General features: G+C 36.9%; 1 protein-coding gene across 1 annotated transcript; it reads right to left on the bottom strand.

The window, feature by feature from the left end:
- Positions 1-9,395: 9,395 nt before the first annotated feature.
- Positions 9,396-14,466, bottom strand: LOC127952316 (transcription factor Sox-8). Its single transcript, XM_052550706.1, has 3 exons — positions 13,956-14,466; positions 12,644-12,873; positions 9,396-11,842 (listed from the first exon to the last, which is right to left on the bottom strand). The coding sequence occupies exons 1-3, from the start codon at positions 14,330-14,332 to the stop codon at positions 11,169-11,171; spliced, it is 1,281 nt and encodes a 426-aa protein (XP_052406666.1). The 5' UTR covers positions 14,333-14,466; the 3' UTR covers positions 9,396-11,168.
- Between the last annotated feature and the right edge of the window lie 11,963 nt (positions 14,467-26,429).

The raw sequence follows: 26,429 nt of genomic DNA, 5'->3' as shown, positions 1-26,429 counted from the left end.
AGCCAAAAAGAAAACACGTCACACCTCTGTTCATCAATTTGCACTGGCTTCCAATAGCTGCTCGCATAAAATTCAAGGCATTGATGTTTGCCTACAAAACCACCACTGGCTCTGCACCCCTTTTCCTATTTATTAATTAAGTTACATCAGCCCAAAAATACGTCATGACAAGGAAAAACACATATATAAGTCACACTGAACTATAAGTCACATTTATTTAGAACCAAGAACCAAAAGAAAACATTACGGTCTACAGCCGCGAGAGGACACCCTCTAGGCGGTAATGTTTTCCCTTTGTTCATTTCTCTTGGTTCATGTCAAATTCATTTTGATAAATAAATCGTACCTGACTATGGGACCAGCCAAACTACAAAAAAAGTGCAACTTATAGTCTGGAAAATACGGTATGTGCCCTCTAGAAGCTTGCGTTATGCAAGTGAACGTCGATTGATTGTGCCATCCCAAAGAAGCACAAAGTCACTTTTACGTTTTAAATTAAATGTTCCCAAATACAGACTAGGAGGAACAGATAAAGTCAGTTTAAAAAATAAAATGTTTAAAGTTTAAAGTCATAAAAATGACTGGTGGTCAATCATTTAATTTTTGTATAAATATTTATAACCAGAGGTAAATATGTTCTCAGGATACATCCTCAATTTACCAATCATTGCATTAGCTTAAGTTTTGTCTTTACTTTTGGTGATTTCATCACTTTTTAACCAAGACGGTCTCTTACCAGACAAATTACATACAACTCTTCAGGGCCTCTTCATTTTCTTTTTCCTTGCCAGATTCAGATTATGTCTGAAATAAAGAAAAAATAATTCAGATTATATTTTTATTCCATCTGGAAAAGATAAATATATATAAAAATAATAGATGGCTATATTTAAGAAGACTTTCGGATTCAAGAAGTGTGACTGAGGGTAGCAGCTGAGCCCACCATATATACAGTAAGTGCATAAATGTGTGATAAGTGAAGAAACCCACACTGTAAAAACAAAAACTTATTTTTGTAGATGTAAAAATTTTCTCAACTTTAGATTTTTTGATTTTAACAGCACTGTTGAGAAAGTTGAGAAAACTTAAAAAGGTCAATGCCAACTTCAGTTTTCAGTTTTATATAACCAAAAGTTGAGTAAACTCAAAAATTTACAAAAATAAGTTGAGAAAACAATGATGCTGATGCTGGTTGCCTCAAACTTGAAAGTTTTCTATTAATTATTTTTTTTTTTTTTTACAGTGTAACAATACATCTGACCTGGGGCATAAAATAGATAACTAACCAATTATCTATCAAGATCTATTTTAAAGAATATACTTTTTCATTTTTTGTGAATGACACTGAACTATCACTTACAGCATTATTACTTCGACAATCCTCAAGGTGACATGGCAGCAACTGGGACTGATGTACCACGTCATGCAGATGTTATTGGGCATGTTATGAAATTCAGGTGCCTCATATGGCAACAGGGTTATAATCGATTTCTTCTTGGAGGAGGACAATGTAGATGACATTCTTCCCATTGTTAGAGGACGCTTTTATTTTTTGTTTACTGTGTAGCCCTGGGAATCCTGGGCCAGAGATGTTGTTTACCTTTGTCCACTGCTCCCTTTTAAATAGACATGTTAAAAACAATAACCATTTTGGTAAAAGGATAAAAACATATAAATGCATTTGGTATCATAAACTTACCTTAGGCTTTTTGGAGCAGCCAACCACCCCTTAAGTTTTGCAGCTTTGGGTACTCCTAAATTAGTACTTCAGTACTTTGGATATTAGAAGGCAAATACTTTAGGACAACATTAATGGGAAATATTGTTCCTCCTTTTTTAAAATTGAATAATACTAAAAACAATAATAAAAGTAATAATACATAATGTAAAAAACAGGAACAAAGACTTGTAAAATCCTTTGTCCAAAACATATTTGAACATCAAGTTTTACACCATGGCTCACCTCAGTATGATCGGCATTGTCTGGAATATTTTCAGTTTTTCAGCTTGTAAGAGAACTGTTTCTTCAAGTCTTTTGGGAGTCTTTGGACAGCATGCAGAACTGGAATTCTAAGAACTTCACAGATGTAACTTTTGCAGTTTCAGGTGCCATTTTTTTAAATTTGTTAACGGCTTCCATGGCAAAATGCTGGAAAAGCTCTTTAATAAAATAAAAAAAATTCATGTGCAAATAAGCAAAGTTATTGTTATAAATGTAAATCTTGCAGGAATAGACCATTTGCCAGTGTAGGCTAAAATAGAAGAAAACATAAAATATGATTTAAGCTGTTATTAAATACAATATTATATAGATACAGTGTATAAATGTGTTTTCATTGACAACATTTAATGGAAATCTTCAACCAAAACAACTCCCAGTGCACTAATCAGTGGCAAAATTCCCCTCTAGGGCTGTATTGATGATAAATCACAGATGGGTCTTTGTGGGGTTCATTTAATCCATTGATTACTAGCCCACATCTTTACCACATCACACCAACAAATTGCTATATACATATATATAATTGTAAATTTTCCTCCATAATTTGTTTTTTACTTTAGAAATATTGACAACTGAGAGCTCTGAGTACACGATTCCTTACCTTTGCATTTCTTGCTGAACTGTGTTTGGCCTACTAACATCCTGGCCAACCCCAAAGGAAGCACTGGTACCAGGCTGAGGTGCCACGGTAGGAGAACTGTTGGGATTTCATGTGCTTGAGGGTTGCTATGCCCGTTTTAGCCTTAGTTTTTCACTAACCATGCATTACATTTTTTTCTCAAAAACAAAATCAAGTACATACATGCATTTCACATATTATTATAGCCCAGTTTTTGCTGATTACAGTGAGATCAAACTTTAGCCATTTAGATATTTATAAGAAACTGAAAAAAGCACAAATGTCAGGGCATGACAAAACTTCTCCAGGCCCCCAAAATACCCTTAGACTCCAGAGGGTTAACCAAAGTGTGTTATAGACTTTTCTTTTCAGACCCTTATAATCTTCTACGTCCGCTACGTTCTCAAAACTCAGGCAATTTGATAATACCTTGAATATCAAAATCAACTGCGGGCGGCAGATCCTTTTCCTATTTGGCGCCTAAACTCTGGAATAACCTACCTAACATTGTTCGGGAGGCAGACACACTCTTGCAGTTTAAATCTAGATTAAAGACCCATCTCTTTAACCTGGTTTACACATAACATACTAATATGCTTTTAATATCCAAATCCGTTAAAGGATTTTTAGGCTGCATTAATTAGGTAAACCGGAACCGAGAACACTTCACATAACACCGTACTTTCTACATCATTAGAAGAATGGCATCTACGCTAATATTTGTCTGTTTCTCTCGATATCATTGACTTGATTGCAAATAAATGCCCAGACACTATTTAAACTGAAGAGAGATGACATCACTGAATTCAATGATGAACTGCCTTTAACTGTCATTTTGCATTATAGACACACTTTTCCTGATGAATGTTGTTCAGTTGCTTTGACGCAATGTATTTTGTTTAAAGCGCTATATAAATAAAGGTGTCTTGCCTTGACTTGACCCTAAAGAATCATATCAACCTGTGGAAAACAGGCATCCGATGGCCCCTTTAGAAAGTAAAACAAAAATAAACAATGTTTGTTAATAAAGTAAGTAATACTGTAAAATAAAGTTATAATGATTATAATTCCCATAGATTATCAGTAAAATAATGTCAAACCTACTGAGGATATTTAAAATAACAATAACATTCAACATTTGATAAAATGTAAACATAAAAATAACTTATAATGATCACCTAACAGAAGACAGACTTAATTACTATAATTCAGTGTATTATCATCTGTGCCATCAATTTTTTGTATTCTTCAATTCAAAGATGGTGCTTTTTGTGACAGTATAGTGTCCCCATCAATATACTGGGGCATGTTGTGCACAATCTATTTCTTGTTCTCAGTCTAAAGCTGTTTGAGTTGTAAAAAGTTGAAAGAACTTTTCTATGAGGGACCAGCTGAGGGCACCAAAAACACATTTCCAGGACCGTGATGACGAACATTGTTTGCTTCAGTCACCACTGCAGTAGAACAGGTTTTAATATTGCATAAATAATGTAGCTAATGTAGCTTCACAAGCTGCTTGCTTTTACATCTTTTTCAAACTGTTTTCAGTTCAACAAATGTTTGGTTCTCAGACAATTTTTCATAATAATAAAAATAAATAAGAAAACATGTAGAAAGGGTAAACATAATAAGCAACGGCTTCAGTCCTACAACTTTTCCTGTCATTTCATTTACTAAAATGACTCATTTATTTACCACTTTTCGCATTGGTTTTGATTAACACAAGATAAACAAAAAGATTTACATAGAAAAAAATTGTTTCAAAATGCTACAAAGTTACATGAAAACAACAGTTTAAATATTGCACAAATTATTCATAATGAGTCATAATCATCACGCGATTGCTGAACATTTTCTCGAATTTACAAAGTGAGCAACACATTTTTAATTTCTTTTCAAAATTATTATTTCTCTTATCTTCTTACCTATTTATTTTTATATTGCATGTACATTCCCTTTATTTTTTTTTCTGGATTTCTTTCATTATAAACGGCTTTGAATAATACTTTTAACGATTCGTATTGTAAAAAGCGCTATACAAAAACTTGAATAATACTTAAAAGCAAATTATTAAACACTTTATACATTATCTGTGCAGAGTCAACAAATCAACAAATTAAAAATAAAATCTAATTTAATAAATAATATATTTGTTGGTTCATAATAGTCAACTGGTTTTACAATCCTTATAGCTTTTTTTTGTAAAGTATACAATACATATGAGTTTTGTTTCAAAAATACAGTTTCATTTAATATTACAATTGATTTACACTTTTTTTGTTGATGGAAGAGCAAACATGAAAGAAATCAGCTTCTTTATCGAACTGTTGTATAGAAACAATATCACACTCTCACATCTCTTCATGAAATAGAAATCTGTGAAAGAAATGCACAGACATGAGGCTGTATTTTCTCTTTCTATAGAAATAAACCTGTGCAAGACATATCATGCCACATGTGTAAATGTTGGGCAACAACTTGGAGCGTTTCTGACTCGTAGTCAGTCAATAACATGTCAAAACTAGCAGCAGCAGACAAGCTGTAGGAGATGTTTGGTGACAGCTGAAAGAGACTCACTTCAACACTTTCCCTGACTTCATCCATGTGTCGAGCATTTTTCCACACCTCTTCCTCGTGCCCCATGCTTAGCCCCTAAAGCCCCCCAACAGCTGAGATTGGTTCTAGCTCGGCTGCAGCTGTTTCCCGCGCTTACAGCTGCACGTCGTGGGGCAACTGTTGCCGACTAGAGCTCGCCTGAAAAGCTGCTACACGTTGCTAAATGATGTCATATGCTACTCAGCATATTCACAATGTTCATACATTTGCACTCGACCTAGTGCTTCCCTCTTACTCTTGTTCTGACATGCAGAACTGTATGTTAATATAGTTGAATAAAGCTGTTCTCATTTTTCTGTTGTCAGATAACGGAACAAACATAAACACGTGACTAAAACCAGAAGTTACTTCAAAGCTACCGCTCTGCACTACAACACTGATTCATAATCGATATGTCATCTGATAAATGTCTTGTTTTCTCTCAACACTTTTTAACACTGACAAAAGTTTGTACATCTGTTTGAACATCTGTCAGCTGTGTCAAGTTGCGTAAACTGTGTTATGACTGTTTAAAAACTAGTCTGACCAACTAGCAGGTAACCAAGGGGTAATAAGTCTTATTAATTAAAATTTTTATGGGGATTCAAAAGTGAAAACAATCTACGTTTTTAAGTAACTGTTAAATTGACTCTTTAGTGTTAAAATGTACACCTGGAATGTATAAATATATAACAGTTGCTTTATGGTAAAGTCTTATGGCATTAGATGTTATTGTAAAAACCAGCCATTGGTCCAAGGACAAAATTCAATGGTGTAAGTGAAGCTGAATTTAGGTCTTTTATTTGCTTTTTTTTTTTTTTTACAGTTCACTTTATTTGTTGATTTAGTTTCAGTTTGATTCTAGCACAGCTTAAAGCAACACTCAACTTAAAAAAAGAAAAATAAAAAAAGGCTAATTTTCCAACTTCTCTAGAGTTAAACAGTTGATTTTTTTCTGGATTTTTATCCATTCAACTAATCTCTGGGTCTGGTGGAAACACTTTTAGCTTAGCTTAGCATAGATCATTGAATCTGATTAGACCGTTAGCATCGTACTCAAAAATGACCAAAGAGTTTCTATATTTTTCCTATTTAAAACTTGACTCTCGTGTACGAAAACCGACCGAAAATGAAAAGTTGTGATTTTCTAGACTGCGTCTTCCAGCGTAATAATCAAGGATTATTAATATCACTGCGCCTGCTGCACATGGTAGCAAATGTACTTGATTATTACGCCGATATAAGAGTATATTAGCCATTTTGAAACATATCATAACTTTTCATTTTCTGTCAGTCTAAGTTCACGATGTAGAAGAGTCAAGTTCTAAATAGGAATAATATCAAAACTCTGTGGTCATTTTTGAGTGAGATGCTAATCAGATTCAATGATCTCTGCTAAGCTAAAAGTGCTCCCGCCAAACCAAGTTATCAGCTGAATTGTTTAGAAAACGGTAAAACTCAACTTTTTAACCCTAATGAAGTTGAAAAATGAGCATATTTTCAAAAAAAGTGGAGTACTCCTTTAACCTACAATTACAGACAATTTTGCCAAAGCAACTTACAGCTGAAGTCTGACTATTTCTGATTATTTTTAAATTTAGACAGAGATATTTATCAGTTTAGTTCCATTTTAATTTGGATATTTATATATTCTATTCTATTCTCTTACTCTTCAATTGTTTTTTCATTAGGGTCCTACAGAGTCTAACCGTGTGTTCATTTAATTTATCAGCTAAAACTGTATCATTGCAATTATATGAACAAATGATTATCAGATATTTTGAAAGGACACCAAGTAACCACAATAGGAGAACATTGTTATTTTACATTTTAAACAGATATCATGATCAATTTAAAATTGGGTCCAAATCAACGATCACACTGAGATATTTAAACTACCAAATTAACTCAAAAGGGAAATGTATTAAACTAATAACATTTAATTTAAATTAATTATAATTATTTATATCAGCTGCCAGTAGTAACTGTAGCAGAATTAATCTTACAATCAACTCATTTCATATTTCATATCAACTAAAAAAAAATATATATAATTTGTGTGTCCACAGAAGACAATTATCCTATAGCACTAATGCATTAGAGCTTTCTCTAAACAGTCCTCAGGATGATGAACAGAAAGAAGATCAAGGCGCTCTGTCAAAACATTAGTTTTAAAGTAACAAACATCTCTTTCCAACAAACTTGCTTTCTTTCTTAACAATAGCTGACACTTGCTTTGTTTTACACATAAAATCCTTCCCGTGTGTTTGTGTGCCAAACCGACTGGAGTGCAAGAGAGAGGAGAGACTGCTCTTACTTCTAACCCGTTCTCTCTCAGATCTCTCTCTTTCTCACTTCTGGTCTCTCTCTTTGTTCTGTGAGAACATGTAAACTCTGAGCAAATGTTCCTCCCACACACAGCACTGCGGGACAGTGAAAGAAGTCCTACACGCTGATGGAGGTCTGAACAATAGAAGCATACCTGAACACACCTCCGCTGTATCTTCTGTTCATCCCTCCATCTCCTCAAGGAGAGTTCACTATCTTTCTGTTAGTGTGTAGAACTAAACACGTAATGAATCCATGTGAACGTGTATACCGAGGTAGCGGTTTCTTTCTTTTCCTTTCACTTGTGTGTAAATGTGTGAATAGATGGTTCTGAGAATTTGTGATCAGAAAAATGTAGTGAGGAAAGCCAAGCTTCAATGACAATATGAAATAGTTATCGCCAAATCTCGTTTCAAACACAGTGATGTTTAGTTAGTGAGACTTACACACTTATTTTTCTCTGTTGTGGTTTTGAGGTAATAATTCAATGCAGAAACACTATATGAAATCCAAAAGGTGGCACCAGAAAGAGAAAGTTGATTCACACTCATGTCTATTTCATTTCCCTTGCAAATCAGTCCCAAGTTCCCAGAATCAACAACAAATCCACCGGGCTCGTCCTCCTAAAACACACACACACACACACTTTTTCCATGTTTAACGGATACTCTCCATAGACTTCATGGTTTTTCTACTGTACAAACTGTACTTTCTCATATCTCCTTATCCTAATGTTCAAAAACTACATTTTGTATTATTATAATCAATGATAATTGAAAATTTAAGATGCAAAAAGTTTTCTGTGGAACTATTCGATATTAAAACAATTGTTATTTAATGGGGACATTCCATAAACCAAATAAGTAAACGCTTTGGTCGACTGTTATCCATCATTAGTGCTTCACCGTGCAGAATCTGTTAGTAAGAAATGGTTTCTAAAGGATTAGTCTGAGAGTGAAATGAGTCACGTCTGCTCTCTCTTAAGAGTTCCTCCTCAAACTATCTGGCCAACGCAAGAGGAAACCAGAGAAAAACTAGTCTTCCTAAAGCCACCCACATCCCATCTGCTCATTAATTATCAGTTTTATTCTTATCATGGCTGTTGTCGTGATTATGGGCTGAAGTTTTGCTAATTGCCGCACTGGTCATCGGACTGAAGTCCTGTTATAGAGTACAGTATGGGGGGAAAATCCAGCCGTGTGCATGTAATCATCCATTCACATCCTCCTAATGACTGTCCGTTTTCCTGCCCCTCCAATTTCTGTCCAATTAATTCTTTTCTTGCTTCCCGGAGAAAGAGAGACAATAGAGCTCTCCAGCACATAATAGAATAGATCATTAAAATTCAGCCGTTCTTTGCGGTGGCACCGTGTTTCCTCCCCGGACTACTTGGCATGAATGCAAGACCCCGCTTTGAAATTCAACCCAGCAGAGCACAGCCCCGGACGCTCTGAATCTCTCTTCCCATGTAAAGATCATCCGAGTTTCTGTCCTGAAAAACAAGCTTCATGTGTGACCACAACGAGATTAAAAAGTGAAATATATTTGAGGAACATGAACATGACTTCCTCTTCGTGTTGTCCTTGCGGTTAGCGTTGTTTATGTCTTACAAAATAGTAACTAAAATGTTATTACAATTAGACATGGCCTGAAAGTGACAGAAGCATTTGTGGAATAAAATCATGGCAGCCTGTCTTTACGCCGACAGCTGCTTCAGATGCAGATGTAAGGCAAACAGCTGCTTCAAACAGAGACTTGTTACTTCCCAAAGTATAACAATCGTTTAATATCTTTTTCATATTTGCTCTGTATTCCAGAAAACCTCATTAATTTATAGCCAAACTAAAAAAACTGTATAAATGTGTTTTTTTATTAACAAAAACAGGAATCAGAAGGAATTAACCACAATTGCTTTATGAAAGTTGGTACTCACAAGCACAGTTTACACAATCATTTTTAAAATAAATTTATTTTCCTCCACACATATTGCCAGCAATCGCTGTTAGCTTTTAGAAAGAACGAACCTGTTAACAAAAGAGAAGATTCACAGCCGAGTCGTTTTTTAAATTATACACAAGAATAAAACAACGTAGAGTAAACTCTGTTTTGAGTGTTTGTGTTTCACAACCTACAAGGTAATACAAATATTCAACAGATTGCTATATAATTAACAAAACTGATTTAATTCAAGCCAACAAACGTGATATTAATGACTGGCAGTGTGTTAAAAATGTGATTATTAATGAGCTTGCTGCAAACGAAGAGCCTTTGAGGTGTTAAAGTGCTCACTAAAATGATGCATACGTAAAATAACAGTAAAAAACCTGCTAGCAATTAATGTCTTCTATTATTTTTCAACCCCCCGCCCCCACAGGAATGCTTTCAAAAATAATGTCCAAAAAGATCTGGCTGTTTATAGAAATCATTTCAGCCCTCCACCCTTTCAGCTTTTGTAAGTACTTTAAAACAGAAACAAACGATAAAAATGACGACACAACATAAATATATATCAAACAGCAAGTTAAAAATGAACACGTTTTAGTTTAAAAAAGAAAGGATTAACCGAAGAGATTCTGAATGAAGCTAATGCTTCCTGAATATTCATTGGTCCCGATCCTGGAGCATCCGGCAGTCCTCACAGAGGATTTCTGCTGGCTCTTCAGATTCATCACGTTTAGCACCAACCGTCAATGTCCTGATGTGTCGAAAAATCAGCAGGCACAAACCCCTTCAGCTAGTGCTGTCCTTCATTGGTGAACGTGATTTCACAAGAGTGCAAAATGTTCCTTGATCAACGTCCTCATTGATCCTGGAACAAGATTTCCAGCAACCAATCAGAATTGAGGGATACATTTACAGAAAACGTCAGATTTAGCCTTACAACCAGAGTTAGGTGCTTCTACACCCTTGTTATTCAACTATCATTTCCTTCTAAATTTGGGGTAAATTATGGGTAGGTTTAGGTTTATTGGTAGGGCAGAAGTTAGGAAAATAATGTTGATGCATGAATAGGGTTGAGTATCATTTAAATTAGATCAATTCTAATTCTCATCAATTCTGTTTTGATTCCAATGTGGTAAAAAAAATTAAGTCCAACATTTAGATACCAAACATATTATTTTTGCAAAAACATTGAATCGCTGCTAAATCCCATGCTAAATCCCAAATGGTCTCGACTAAGAGCTGTTTGCGTGCAAAATAGAGCGGCACGATTCTGGACAAATTAGTGTTTTTTTTAGTTCTCTCACAATTCTGAAGAAAAAAATGACAACTAAACAAAATCTAAAGGAATTTATGAATGAAACGATTCAACGACTCACTCAAGTTTCACTTGTTTCATTACTGGATGAATCAGTGATTTTGAACGAATCTCTTGAATGAATGACTCAAAGACAAATAGCTACATTCTCAACACCCCCTTTTTAAAAAAAGAAAGATGTGCACACAGGAATTGGTAAGGGCAATTTCAATTGATATCAGAAGTATTCCTGACCTAAATTATCAGATTCTGGAATCGGAATTGATTTTTGATTCCCAACCCCATGCAGGAATGTGTCTAATTCGGCAAAATCATGGTGACTTCCTTTCATAATAGTAAGGGACAAAGCACGGAGTGCCCGGGCCTCACGGCCTGGATAACGTGGTGTAAACCGGCTGATCCCAGCTGGCGGAGGGACTGTGGGAGGGCGGCATGGACAGGCCGTTGAGGATGTTGCTCCCGTATGGCCTCCGTGAGGAATGGAAGTAGGGGTACTGGTAGAGACCGGATGGGTAGCTGGCGTATGGGCCGTAGTAGCCGGAGCTCTGAAGGTCTGTATAGTCGCTGGTGAATGAGGCAGAGGCAGCCGAAGACCCGTGAGTGCTGTAAACGCCGTACTCGGGCGAGTGCTCGCTGTAGTGGCTCGGGCTCAGCTGCTCAGTTTTAATGCGAGCTCTGTGCTGGCTGGCTTCGCTCGTGCCGGGCGGCGAGGACGCCACGGGCCCCTTGCGGCTCCAGGAGGCCCCGCTGCTGGCAGGGTGGTTGTAGGGCGAGGCGTAGGAGCTGGTGCTCTGTCCGTCTGGAGCGGCTCCGGAGTGGCCGCTCGGAGGCAGGTACTGGTCGAACTCGTGCACGTCGAAGGCCTCCATGTTGCTGATGACGTCTGTGCTGAGCTCTGAGATGTCAACGTTGCTGAAGTCGATGTTCTGTCGCGTGCCGTCAAGCAGACGCCTGCCTTCATGCTTAGGGTCTGGCTTTCCTCCGTGATGGAGGTCCGTTTTGGGCGTTGTAGGGGGCGTCGGGGGTCCATGAGGTTGGCCTGAGGACGATAATGAACGAGTTACACCTTTGCTTGCATCACATAGAGTCTTTCGTTCTCTGTCAACTGTGTTTTTGAGTGACCATCAATCAAGATTAATTATATTTATATATTTATCAGATTATATGTGAATCATATTTTTTGCCTTTTTAGCTTTATTTGATTGGAAAGTTAGGAAACAGACAAAAACTACTGCAGAAGAGATATGTCAGAGTGCTGCCCACTAAATGCTATCAGTATTTACACAGAATTAAGGTTGAAAAAAGGTGGAAAATGTCCAGTATGTTATATATAATAAATATTCCAGGGATTTTTGGAAAGTTTCTGGAAATTGTCCAACCCTTTGCAACCCTACATAGAATATGAATAAAATTACACAAAACTATGACCAAATGCAACTGATTTTAGACGTTAAGAATAAAAGATAAAGAAACTTTTACAGAAAGTATAAATATTGCTTGATATCACCTCTAAAGTTTACCCAGATCAAATTCATGTAAATGTGTAACTATATAATTTTTATAAATTCAATTAATAATGCACTTTGAAAATAATAAAAACAGCTTCCAGAGTACACCCATGATACATAACAAATAAACATAGTTACAGAACTCCGGGTAACTACAGAAAATTTGGTAACGCCTTAATTTAAGGTGTCCTCGTGTTGCATGTACTTACTATTATAATAACAACAACAATTACATGCAAGTAACGATAAGCCAAGCCCTATTCCTAACCATATAGTAAGTACATGTAGTTACTTAATATTTGCATGCATCACATAGAGAGTGTGTATCTCACCTGTATGATCGGTGATGTGATCCGATGGTCCCGGCAATCGGCCCATCCCAACTTCAGCTTTATACATGTGTGGGGTCAGATCTGCGCCGGGCTCAGGCTCGCTCTGACCGGGCTTCACACTCTTTCGTCGCCTCGGCTGGTATTTGTAATCCGGGTGATCTTTCTTGTGCTGAACTCTCAGTCTTTCGGCTTCCTCCACAAACGGCCTCTTTTCATTCTCCGTCAACAGCCTGTTGAGTGAGCATCGGTCAAGATTCACTTTCACTCAGAGGGAGATTTATCAGTGCATTCAGGTTTATATATATATATATATATATATATATATATATATATATATATATATATATATATATATATATATATATATATATATATATATATATATATATATTAGTTGGGCTTTGCTACCTTTATTTGATAGGAACTACAGAGAAAGGGGAATTAGATCAGAAATATGTTGGAGTGCTGCCCACTATTTTACACACAAAATATGACAATTACACACATAATATGACTAAATATAACTTTAGACTTTAAGAGCAAAAGATACTGAATAATTTACAAAAAGTATAAATAAAGAGTTCAGATAAAAAAGCCTCTAAGTGCTGTTTGAAATATTCTTCAAAAATGTATTTTTACATACTTTTATGTGTAGGTTCAGTAGTTTTGCTTTAATAGCAAAGAATGTTCTTTTCATTGACACTAAAGTGAACATAACTGAACATAAACAAAGGAACATGAGAAAAATTCTAATTTTAGGAAAAATAATTCAGATGGGACTTAAAGGCTTTTGCATATGAACTATTCAAATATTGCTTAATATTAAGTCCAAATATTACATTAAATAAATGCATTTAAATATGTATATATTTAATTTTATAATTCCTAATTAATAATGCATTTCGTTATGGAACTCAGAATACTTGCAGAAAATTTTCGTAACACTTTTTTTTGAAGGTGTCTTTGTTACACATGTACTTACAATTATAATAACAATCAATTATGCATAATTACATAATTACAACTAATCCTATCTCTAAAGTTAGTGCATGTGTTTAATTAATATCACTCAGTAATTAATTGTATAATTACACCTCAAAATAGAGTGTAACCAAAAATAAAAATTTTTTAGTTCATTATTTAATGATTAATTATTATAGGGCGTTGCTTATGTGCATCCTTATGCTTGTTTATTTAAAAAGCATTTACATCCGAGTTTTTCTTGTAATATTAAAATGCATTATTAATAATAACGATTCGCTTGTGTTTATGTTTGTTTATATGTATAAGAGTGACTGAAGTGATGTCTCACCTCCAGAGTTTTCCGAGGGTCTTGCTGAGCTCGGCGTTGTGCAGGTGCGGATACTGATCCGCCAGCTTCCTGCGCGCGGCTTGAGCCCACACCATGAACGCGTTCATGGGTCTCTTGACGTGCGGCTTGCTCTTGATCGCGCCGCTGCCCCGCGCAGGCATGGGCACCAGGGACCAGTCGTAGCCCTTCAGCACCTGGGACACCGCGTCCCGGATGCACACGGGGAAGCGCTCGTCCTCGCGCTCCAGCTTCGTGATCATGAGCGCCGCGGGGGATGCGGGCGCGTCAGAGTCGGACTCCTCCGGGGACATGGAGCTGCATGAGCCGGCTGGACTGCACGGCGGCTCCGCGCCGGACTTCTCCTGCTCCTCCGTCATGATCGCCGCTTCAGCTGCTTCAGTGAGGTTTCCCGCAGCCCGAGAGTTTCAGACACTGCTGCAGTCCATCCAGGAGCACAGAGGCGCACTGACGGAGCTCATGACGGTCAGCAGGACTTTGAGCCGCCTCCACACGCGGATGAAGAGCAGCTCCTCCCGCAGACTCTCGTTGGTGGACTCTTCAGTCCTGATCATCTCCGATTGGTCAAGCACACTTCACAAATAATAAGGTCATCTGATACGTTTCATCCAGGCAAGCTGTGTAGGGTGAATTCAGGTAAAGTGCATTGGCCACTTAAATTGATGTTAAACTTGAAATTTAGATACCCAGTTCTCTTTTCTTTTCAAGAATTTCATTATACACAGGTAAAACTCTTGCCCCGCCAGCATTTTTGAAAAAGGTTGCCAGGCACTGACGGTGATTTTGATGATCTTCACTAAAATTGTATGGTCTTCAGTATATTTTTCTGTATGAATATTTGAATATGCAATACACCAAAATAAAGATCAGTGCCTCTACTTTAAAAATTAAAACAAAAAAACAATCAGTTTTATTCAAGCTTAAAATATTCTTTTTTTTTATGAGCACATGAATAATAATAGGTTTCATAAACATTTATCGTTTTGAGCCAAAAAGTTGAGAAAAGCACATTTTAATCAAAAACTACATCTGGATAATATTCAGTATGATTATCGAAGCATAAATCCAGTAAATCGCTTCCATCGACACCTCCAAAGCTTGCACAGACAAATATTACTTTGTGTATCAACATTTTACTCCATAACATTATGCAGTTTTCATTTATAGGCTTTCTATTGCTGATGATCGCATTATTTTTAATATGGATGTTTACATGAATGATTGCTAGTTTTCCCATCCTGTTAACGTTTCTTTTTTCGCGAGCACAAAAGGTCATGGGTTCAATTCCCAGGGAACACACATACTGGTAAAAAATGTAATAAATATACCCTGAATGCACTGTAACTTTGGATAAAAGCATCTGCTAAATGCATAAATGTACCGATAGACCATAATGCAAGTTATGTAATCAGATTACGTTAAGTAACGCATTACTTTTTGATTTAGGAGATATCAGAGTTACTTTTTTAAATAAGTAACGCGAGTTACATTATTTTCCCATTTATTGACTGACAGCTCTCGTGTTGCCAAGTTGAGAGAAATCAGGAGTAAGTGCAGAGGTGCTGTGTGCACTGTGTGAACATGAAGCTTACTGTAGTTCTAGACCAGGACCAGCACCAGGGAACATCAGTTGGGGTCCAACGCCGATTTTACTTTGATAACCACAATATGCATTAGAGTCTGTAACCCAATTAAACCACAGGATGAAATACAGAGAGTGAGTCTGGTAAACCGTGAATTAGCTGTCTTCATCAAAGCTTGTGCAGCTCGCGCTGGAGAACTGCTATGACTGAAACTTGCATCTGTTCGCGAATCGCTCTTGTGTTAGCCTACTGATGGGCTAGCTACACTACAATCAGATGCTGCTGAAATTGAACACAACTTTATGCGCTCTGTGGCAGTTATGCCCATGCTCCTTCAAATCCTCAAAATGATTAAAAACAGTCAAATACAAACTATTATACAAATCTGCGATAACTTAATATATTTAAATAAGACAAATATCATTTATGCATTTAATCCCAAAATACTTACCAATGTCTTTGCTTTTGACCTTCGGTGATGCAGTTCAACCATACTAAGAAAAAACAACACGTGTTTTATTTTTTTGATTGCTGAATTGTGTTGAACTTTCTTCTCCTGCATCATATTCTTCTTGCGATTTGTTTGAGCTGCGCCCTCTACTGTACAGACGTGAATTTACATTTCCTTCAGCCTGAGGCATATTTATATCACTTTCGGTGTGTAGTCTTTTACATTTGTAAAAGAAGAACTTTTTAGATTAAAAACAAACAAGCAAGCCCTGCCCAAAAAAAAGTAAATTGTCACAAAAAGTAACTATGTAATTAGTTACTTTTTTAGGGAGTAATGCAATATTGTAATACATTACTTTTAAAAGTAGCTTTCCCAACACTGGTGTTGACATTAAATTTGACTAAATCTGACAAAGTATTGCTGAAAATGATATCTACAATACCTTAGAAATGTGACGCATACACATGCAACAACAAGTAGGCTCCCAAAACTGATAAGAGCATTTAAAATGTTAACATTTTGAAAACTTTTTTTCAGCCTAAAAACACTTTAAATGAACTTAATTTGTGATATTTTGAAGCTTTATACTCTGCATCCAAATTTTGCTCCTCTCATCCCAGTTTTTAAATCCAGATTCAACCTCATAACTCATCTTTCTTTCTGCTCTCTTTCCTTTCTTCTCTCTCTGTTTATATGATAGCAGGGTTGAACTTGAGACGTTCCTCTGTGGTTCACACAGTATTTGAATAAAAAAAAAATTAGACAGGACCAGGATTCACAAAATGAGCCAAATAATATTACTCTTCCAAAGGAATGAGGTAACCTGGAAGTCTATGATATGAAAGGCCTCTAAAACTCAAGGTTTTCCTACAGAAAGTTTAAATCTGACAATCATCATTAAATGCACACTTATGAAACTGGTGCTTAATACTATGTGTATTATGGGGGACATGTGTAGATAATAGCAGAGGCTAAATCACTGTCTTTGTGCCAGTGTATTGCAAATGATTTTATCAAGCGTCTTTCTCATGGAAAGACAATGCCTTGCTTGTCCGACATTTGAGTTTGCTCTGAGCCACAACAAGTGTTTGAGTATGGGAGACTGCTGGATTTATTCATTTGCGGACATTAATTGGAGATTGCTTGAGGTGTGGTAAGTGGGTTTTTGTACTGTTGTAAATCTGATATCATTGCACACGATAGAGAAGAAAACATGGAAATCTTTTCTTATCGTAGCAGTGGTGTCCAAAGCGAGTGATGCAATGAATGAACCATCTTGAGTCTTTATTTACGTCTTTGGTGAGAGACGTGTGTTTAACAGGTTTTGTTTTCTGTGAGATGGGACTATTGTGATGTATTTGGCTGGTCATCATTTTTATATACAGTTCAATATATGTAGAAAGGGAGCAATAAAAGACAATGAGAGTTGCTCTCTAGCTTACCGTGAAAATGCAGCACAGTTTCTATCACCCCATTAGCTGGTCTTTTGACAAGTTGTCCAATTTATTGTTGTTCATTTGTTTAATTTATAGACATGTCTTAAAACTTGCAAAACTAAATATTAAAATATATTTAAATGAATCTTTTGAGGACTCGCCAGAATAAGTTACATCATCCTAAACCATTGCATATGCCTTATAATAACCCATTAGTATAAGGGTTAGATCCCATTCCTTCAAGAGCATCAGAGCATTGAAAATTTCCAGATAAATCCACTGAAAGTCCCAGATGCAAAGACGGTTGGTCCGTTTCAGAATACAAAAGACAATCATCACAACTAAAGAAATGTTGCAATAGCTTAAGAAACACTGAATGCAAATTGGGACTCAAAAACAGATTTTCAGATGATTTATGTATTTTCAGTGGCATGTATGTTTAAGAAAATACATGTTCATTATTTGTGCATGAGCTACTGAACTGTTATTATAGAGTACAACCAAAAAAGTAGAAGTTTTTCTGCAGCATGCTTGTAAAGTCAATTCATGTTCACACATATTTATGTTCAAACACAGGAGGAAAAAAGAAAGAATATTCAGCTTCAGCTCAGAGTCTTGGAAATGAAAGGAAACACTGGCCACAGCTGGTTTCACTCGATGACAAGCGCTGGAACTGGTTTGAAAGCGTCTAAGAGTACGAGTGTCAATAGAGGTTACACATGAGACAACAATGAATCCAGTCGTCACAGCGCTCTGTATTGTGGGGAATAGTTCTGCTTTATTGTTATAATATGAGAAAAAAAGAAAGAACGAAAGAGTAACAGATGAGGAAAAGAGGAGTGCATGAACTTACCGTGTCCCAGTGAGACAGAAGGGTTTCATTTCTCAGGGGATGGTCTTGGTTTTGTGTCTGCCAGCTATATGTCTTTGTCCTGACCAGTTCCTGTCAGACCCCGACAATCAAAACCATTTTCAGTCAGTGGATGGAAGTGTTTATCTTGCAGTTACTCTTTTGTTCAGAAAGTTATGTTTCTGCTTTTTGCAGAGATTAAACTAATATTTAACCCCACAATTAAACATATATAAATCCAAAGACATACGGGGCTATTCACACAGAACATGTTTCCATTCCACTGCACTACTTTACCATTGTTTTTCAATGTAAACTCTTTAGACAGACGTGCTTGTCCTTTGCATCCCACGTCTTTTGCAGTGTCTCACACGAGTACCATATTTTTAAGATGCTGTCAGTTTTAAAACAGTGCAACCAATGAGAAAACGCATTGCAAGCTTTTGTTTACAGCAAGGAAACCATTCCTGAACACTACACTGCTAAATGCATAAATAAATGCAAATGTAAGCTTTGTGCAAAACTTTGGCAATATTTTATAAATGTCGATAAAAAAAGTATTGAGAAATGATGGTGTTTCCATTAACCAATCTTATCGGACTAAAACTTAACCTTTTGTCTCTCGTGATAACTCATGGCAATGGATTTTGTCTATATTTATTCAAATGAGGCGTATGGATGTATCTTTATAGAAGCAGCACAGAGAGCCGCTTCAGAAACTTATACTGGAGAGTGGCCGTGTTTGAAGTGTTTCTTGGAGGTTACAGTACATTGAGGAATTATCATATGAATATCAAAATCCATTGCAGTTTCCAAATTATTCCTTTTTTGCATTGCCTGGAAAAAGCCCTCATGCGAGCGTAAAAACTTTTTTCGTGATATATGGGCGTTTTTGCAAAATTGAAGGATTTCCAGTAGGCATATTTTCAATTTCAGTTTGAGCAATTTGAAGAGTAATGGAACGGTACTGCCTACCGTCAGTCAAGAAAGATCAGGTTTCTTCTGGTATAAAACAAAGTCTCGGCTTTAAAATATTGTCATTTTTAAAGAGATTTAAACAAATACCTTTTTGTGGCTTTTTATTGTGGCTTTTAATACGTCGGATCGCTGTAGCACCTCAGTTCAATGGTACATGAACCGATCTCTTTCTCTTTACTAGTTAAAGCTTGAAATAAACATGAATGAACATATGAAGGTATCTTGTTTCAACCTAAATAAAACACATTTTTATTTAAACTTCTTGGTTACTGGATGGTTCCTGGTTACAGTATGCTTTCACTGTATGGAAAAGAGCAATGAGAACGTTCTGCTGAATTTCTCCTTTTGTGTTCTCTGATTGCTTTCTGATTGTTTAGAGAACCTTAAAGCCTGTGTTATAAATTTAGCATGAATAATCTAAATGAGTACACGGACAGCACGGATGTGGATTTGTATTTATACTCCCGAAAGCGAACAATGATGGTACGCTCTGCAACAAACATTTGAACAAACAATTGCCCAGAATAATTTGTGCAATTATGCTTTTGAAGTCCGATGACAATTTTTACATCACACATACCATAGTGGACATTAGCGGACGCCGAAAGTATAACACAAGCATTAGTTCATGCATGTTGTAAGCATGCATCTCTGCATTGATAGTATATAAACACAAAGGTTTGTGACATAACTAAGTCACTGTTGCTCTTTCAGGCCAAACCGCATCATTTGAGGTCACCCGTTCTCTGAACACTAGCATGTCCTTGTTTTTCTGTCTTTCCCTCTCTATTCTTTTACTCTATTCTTTTAGGTCATAGTCTGTAATGTGAAACCCTCATGTTTGTCCATTTTGAAAAGATTCTCATATATTACTCATTTTTATCATTGCATACTACCTACCGTTTCATTTACTGCATAGAAAAAGTCCAGAATACAGTAAATACTGCCCAAACTATAGTGAGCCATGTGTCTGACCCTCACACTGCTCTCTGACCTCACACTAACCTAAACTCATTCGTCGTAATGAAAGGTTTACTGTTCTAATTAGAGGCTTTGTTTAAGCATATTAGTGAGAGACTTTAAGAGGAGCGGGAGGGGATTGAGGATTCAGACTGAAGGAAACAATTAGTGTGAACGGGCTTCAAGCCATTTTACTTTACTAACCACTTCCAGATTTTATTGGTTGAATGTGTTTATTCCCAGATACTTCACTGTCTTGTTTGTTCAAGCTCATGCTGAAGGGATCATGTTCAGCCACAGGTCAGATTACTCCGATCAATAACCGTGAATCGACGGAAAGACGTCTGCAGACATGTTCTCTTTCTTTACTAATTAAACGTTTTCGCATTGCGTTGACATCCAGTCGGCAGTTTTCATTTGATTTTCCGATATCTGAAAGATGTTTGGCCTCCGCTCTATTTTCCAAATGTTACAGGTTAAGTCCTTGAAAGAGTGTAGTAAATTCAGCGTCAGTGGGACAGCTAAGGACACATATTATCATCACCCCCCCACCCCCACCCACTCCATATGGTCCGGATAAAAGTTGCGGCATCCTCCGTCTTCCAACTCGTCTGTCTTTTTGATCTCATATTCTCATAAATCAACTTCCTAATTTTCATGTTGAATTTAATTTGCATGGGACGTTTGTTTCCGAGCACTGCGATCCACCCCTGTGCTTTTTACGGGAAACGGGATGTCTCCGCACAAACACACGATCACAAGGGACTGCTGGGTTTTCCACAGGCTTGTCTCGTTCCATCGCAAACCCAGCACTCCCATCAACAGCCTTATCAGCAGCCTTACGCTAAACTAAAATACGAATGTATTAGATAGAAGAAGAAGGAGAAAACTTGGTGTTTAGTTGAAGCATGCTTGAGCAATTAATTCTGAATATGATAGGAGAAGCTTACCTGGATTGGGGGGTATTCTTTTCTGCAGATCTTAAGCTCTGTCCAGTTGGATGGAGACTCTCCAGAGAAGCTGGACTGGGTTCTTCTTGAGGTCTTTCACAGAGTCGTCCTAATGCCACTCTTGCATTGCTTTGGCCGTGTGCTTGGGGTCAATATACTATTGGTTTCAGCCAGCTATTTTTCATAATAAAAAAATAAACTCCTCCTATGAGTGTCTGCATTTATACTTCTGAATTATACTCAACTGTATAATTCAGTTGAGACTAGATTGCTATAGTGATACGTCAGTAAATGTTTGGATATTTAAAAATGTACTTACTATGGAATAAATGTTATTTAAATATATTACAAGGCATTACTTTATGAAATGGATATTGATGTGGAAAAATAAAGGCTGCAACAGTCTTTCTGAACACATTGTACCTTTAACAAAGAATTCTTTGTCTATAATTTGATCCAAAAAAGAGCTCTATGTATAAATGTGTTTTATATCTTCTAGTGGAGGGCTACTCGACTTTCACTAGTTTTCGAGTTTATTCCTTGGGTATAGTTAGACCCCTTCTTTTCTGCAGATCTTAAGCTCTGTCCAGTTGGATGAAGACTCTCAAGAGAAGTTGGGTTCTGGGTTCTTCTTGAGGTCTTTCACAGAGTCGTCCTAATGCCACTCTTGCATTGTTTTGGCTGTGTGCTTGGGGTCAATATACTATTGGTTTCAGCCAGCTATTTTTCAGATTCGAAAATAACATTTGAAGCTCTTCAAAACTCCTCCTATGAGTGTCTGCATTTATACTTCTGAATTATACTCAACTGTATAATTCAGTTGAGACTAGATTGCTATAGTGATACGTCAGTAAATGTTTGGTTATTTAAAAATATACTTACTATGGAATAAATGTTATTTAAATATATCCCAAGGCATTACTTTATGAAATGGATATTGATGTGAAAAAGAAAGCTTTCAGAAAATCTTTCTGAACACATTGTACATTTAACAAAGAAAAAAAAAGAGCTCTATGTATAAATGTGTTTTATATCTTCTATTGGAGGGTTATTAGACTTTCACTAGTTTTTGAGTTTATTCCTTGGGTATAGTTAGACCCCTTTGGTCCTAGATACACTTCCTGCTTGAATGATCACGTATTGTTTGTTCCTCTTCTGTGTGGTCTGCATCAGGGATAGTTAAATGTGTCAGTTGGTTCAAACGGTATACTGCTGCTCTTACTTCACTATTTTGAACTGCTGACGGTCGCTCTCACTGGATGCAAATCTTTACCTGAAACATATGCGTGTGTGTCACAGCCTGTCTTCAGTATTCAAAGCATTTACCAGTTGACTCATACTGAATCACAAATTCTGCTTTTCACCTTTTATGGAAAAAAGAAATTGGCACATGCTTGTGGAGAGACCATTAAGGCATCGAGGAATTTTCATTAGGGCCTGAAAAGTGTTTGTGAGAGAGGTCTTCTGTCTGTTTATGACATTATTATGAGCCTTCTTAAGAGTGATATTAAAGTCTTTTGATGAAGCATGGTGTCCGTGTGTGTGTGTGTGTGTGTGTGTGTGTGTGTGACTGGCGGCAGCCCAGTCCAGCTGACATGTGTGGGAGAGATGTCACTTCCTGGACATTTCCTGTGAGCTGCTAGGAGGTGAGATGAATACAAGGGACAAGCAACGTGTTTCCTGATTTATCCACATTTTCTTCAATATCATTTAATGCTTTTAAATTTCTGCATTTTTCAGTACCAGTTATCTTTCATTTTGTGCATTATTTTGTAAACTCTTCTAGTTACTATCAATCGGTTTGTGACCAAGACTTCATTTCGAAAGTGAAGAAACCAATATATTAAATCGATAAAATGCTGGGTTAAAATTAGATTTTCAGAGTACACATGGATTAACTTTATTAATGAACAAACGTTTTTAATTGAAGGTGTCAGAATACTGTTCAATTTAACCCATCTTTGTGACAACAATGGTTTAGAAGAATAATGCTAAAAGTAAAGTCACTACCTACTTCACGACATTTCTCAGATGTGTGGCAGTAGCTCAGTGGTATTATAAGGTCCAATTCTCGCTATTAACAAACCATTACCTATGACTTTTGCCTCAATAAATTTGCTGCTTGTTAGTATTTAGTAAGATAGTTAATTATAAGCATATCAAGTTCCTTGCGAGTGCAGTGTGCTTCCAGAGAGAGCCCGCCCACACGCACTTCTGATTGGTTGTGATGTTTGATTGATTCTGTCGGATTCTTAGGACACGGTGTAATAATGAGAATTGGGCCATTTACTAAAGTGTTTTTGATATAAAAAGTCATGGTGGTTCATGAGTTCATTCTTGCCTGTTTCTCAGGGAAATCCCATTAAAAGCAATAGATGTGGAAGATTTTTATTCAATATCCAGCAAGTTTGTTGCGTCCCATTCATTTTTACCGTCCACCATAATTTTTTATATGTTTAGTACACTTTAGGAAAAGGCCCAATTCTCATTATTACACCGTGTCCAAATTAGATATCCAACAGGCTTACAATTTCTACATTTTGGTCAAATAAAGGCTATTTTTGCTGTGCTCAATAGGTACAGTGATGCATTAAATGGTTATTCATATACATAAATAACTATAATAGCAGGGGAAAGACATATTTTGTTGGATAAACAAATAAAACTTTACAGAACTAACCATGGTTCTCTTCTGTTTTCCTAATGAATGTTGTTGACGCAATGTACGCAATAAACCTCTCTGCCAAGTTTATGACCCACCCATCTCAGGTGTCAAAATGATCTCTGAGTTTATGACTTTATGGCCATTCATGTCCATTTTCTGACTGAGAAACTCATATTTGTGGTTGGTGTAAATTGCCATTAAGGAACAGTTCACCCAACAAAAAAAAAAACATGAAAAGCCAGTCATGATTTAATCACTTAGTGGTGTTCTTCTAATGTTAAATGTGACCCTGGAGCACAAAACCAGGCATAAGTCACATGGGTATATTTGTAGCAATAGCCATTCTATGGGTCACAATTATTGACTTTTCTCTTATGCCAAAAAATCACCATTAGGATATTAAGTAAAGATCAAGTTCCATGAAGATATTTTGTAAATTTCTTACTGTAAATATATCAAAACTCAATTTTTGATTAGTTATATGCATTTCTAAGAACTTAATTTGGACAACTTTAAAGGAGATTTTCCCTCAGATTTTCAAATAGTTGTATCTTGGCCAAATATTGTCTGAATCCTATAAACAAACCATGATTTGTTGTGCAGGTATTTGTAATTTGTAACAAGATACTTTTTAATGCATTTGTGTCAGTAGAGTAATAACATGTGGTGGCAAAACCTGCACCACACACACTCACAGGTTGTTACCCTCTATGAAGGTTCAGGTTTGGTCACCTTACACATCGTAGGCCACATTCAGAAAATTTGACTAAAGTGCAGCAAACAGGCTGCTCAGCTATTTCTGCCTTGGTCACATTTGCAAACGTGCTTTGCATGCTGCTGGAGGAACACAGGTTTGAATATTTGTCATCTGCATGTGAAATTATGTGCAGCACTTTTTTTCAGTTACTTGGATATGTCCGTTAGTTTGGCCCTCTGCATAAAGCTCATGTAACAGGTGTGTGTGTGTGTTAGGCATAAGGGTATGTGTTCATGAAGGACGGTCAGTGTAAATTCAGTGAAGAAGGCAAGATGAGCCGTTTCTGCCTCTCTGTGTTTCCTCTGCGCCTTGTGTCCACTCAGGACGGATTACAAAGACATGCTTTGTGAGCGGCTGCAGCTGCTGAAATGCGACAAGATCCAGCTGAAGAGAGATGGGAGCAGGTGGGTCAACAACACGACCCCTCCGTTCCCAGAATATCAGACTGCACTCACACACACACACACACACCTACCATGGTGTAACAAACATGCGGTGGAACAGAATAGAACGTTAACTGAGTTATCTAAATGAGGACACCTATTGTTTACATATAAAGCTATTTATAATGACTACATACTGACCCATTCCAAAACCCAATGCCCTAGAGAAGGAGAAGAAGAAAAAAAACAGCCTCTAGAATATTTTTTTGTTGTTGTTGTTTTTTACCCAAGATGTTCCTAAATGAAGGCTACGGTAAGGCATTTTTAGCTAAGTGTAGTAAACACAAACATGTATCATTTTGAGTCTACAGAAGAAACCACGTTTGTTTCTTCTAAACTTAAATGCTTTTTGAATCTTAAAGGGATAGTCCACCCAAAAAGGTAAATTCTGTCATTAATCACACTAATGTCAAGCCAAATCCATAAGACCTTCGTTCATCTTCGGAACTTCATTGGTTCAAATATTCTTGCTGATTTTTAAACTTACAGTTGAGCCACTGATGTCACATGGACTATTTTAATGATGTCCTTGCTACCTTTCTGGGCCTTTGATGCAAAAATGTTATCCTTTTTTATTCTTACCCTCAAACCATTCTAGACGTGTATGAGTTTCTTCTGTCTAATGCAAATTATATTTTGAGTGTTGGTAGCCAAACAAGTGATGGTAGAAACTGGGGAAAAATACTATGGAAGTCAATGGCTACCATCAACTGTTTGGTTACCCACGTTCACTTTTAGGAAAACTGCAGTCACTGCTGTGTATCAACAAAACAGTCTGTCAGGTGAATTTGGCATGTTAACAAGTTGCAGGGTTGCACAGAGACGAGAGATGGCTAACAAGACCTGTATTGTGAAATTAAATATTAAATATGTTCAACACAGTCTCAAACAACAGGAGATGCTGTCAAAGGATTGGATGAGACAAGGACAGTTGTTCCCATTTAACAGATATTCTGCACTTTTTAGCCATAAGCCGGTTCTTTGATAATTATAAAAGCCAATGGAAATGAGGAACAGGGAAAGTGGCTAGGGGGTGTTTAACCATTCACCAGTTACCAGTGTAAGCAGTGTCTCTGCCGCTGGCCGTGAGCAATTCCTCACAGTGTATTCACAGCTCGGCCTTTTTTGTGGCATCTGTGATGAGAGCGGGCTTCTGTCATCACTTCTGCTTGCTCACATTATGGCTGAGAGACGTCCCCTGCCCAGCGGTCCCTGTGGGTCCTGAAAGACTCCAGTGTTTTCGGCACACTTAGTATTCTCGCAGGGGGATGTAGGCCACATCCTCAACACCCGTACGCACACATGCTTTAATGATGAAGCCTATAAACAGAAACTGCTTCAGTAGAACGGCAGGATCAAAGGGGAGTTATGTGATGACCAGAA

This window comes from Carassius gibelio, chromosome B3, assembly GCF_023724105.1.
Source record: "Carassius gibelio isolate Cgi1373 ecotype wild population from Czech Republic chromosome B3, carGib1.2-hapl.c, whole genome shotgun sequence".
Classification (NCBI taxonomy): Eukaryota; Metazoa; Chordata; class Actinopteri; order Cypriniformes; family Cyprinidae; genus Carassius; species Carassius gibelio.
The sequence above is the reverse complement of the archived record's forward strand: the minus strand, read 5'-3'. Positions and strand labels throughout refer to the sequence as shown.

Coding starts and splice junctions, on each gene's coding strand:
- LOC127952316 (XM_052550706.1), bottom strand. CDS start 14,332: ATGACGGAGGAGCAGGAGAAGTCCGGCGCGGAGCCGCCGTGCAGTCCA. Junction 12,874..13,955: donor ACCCTCGGAAAACTCTGGAG/GTGAGACATCAC, acceptor CTCACTCAACAG/GCTGTTGACGGAGAATGAAA. Junction 11,843..12,643: donor TCACATCACCGATCATACAG/GTGAGATACACA, acceptor TATCGTCCTCAG/GCCAACCTCATGGACCCCCG.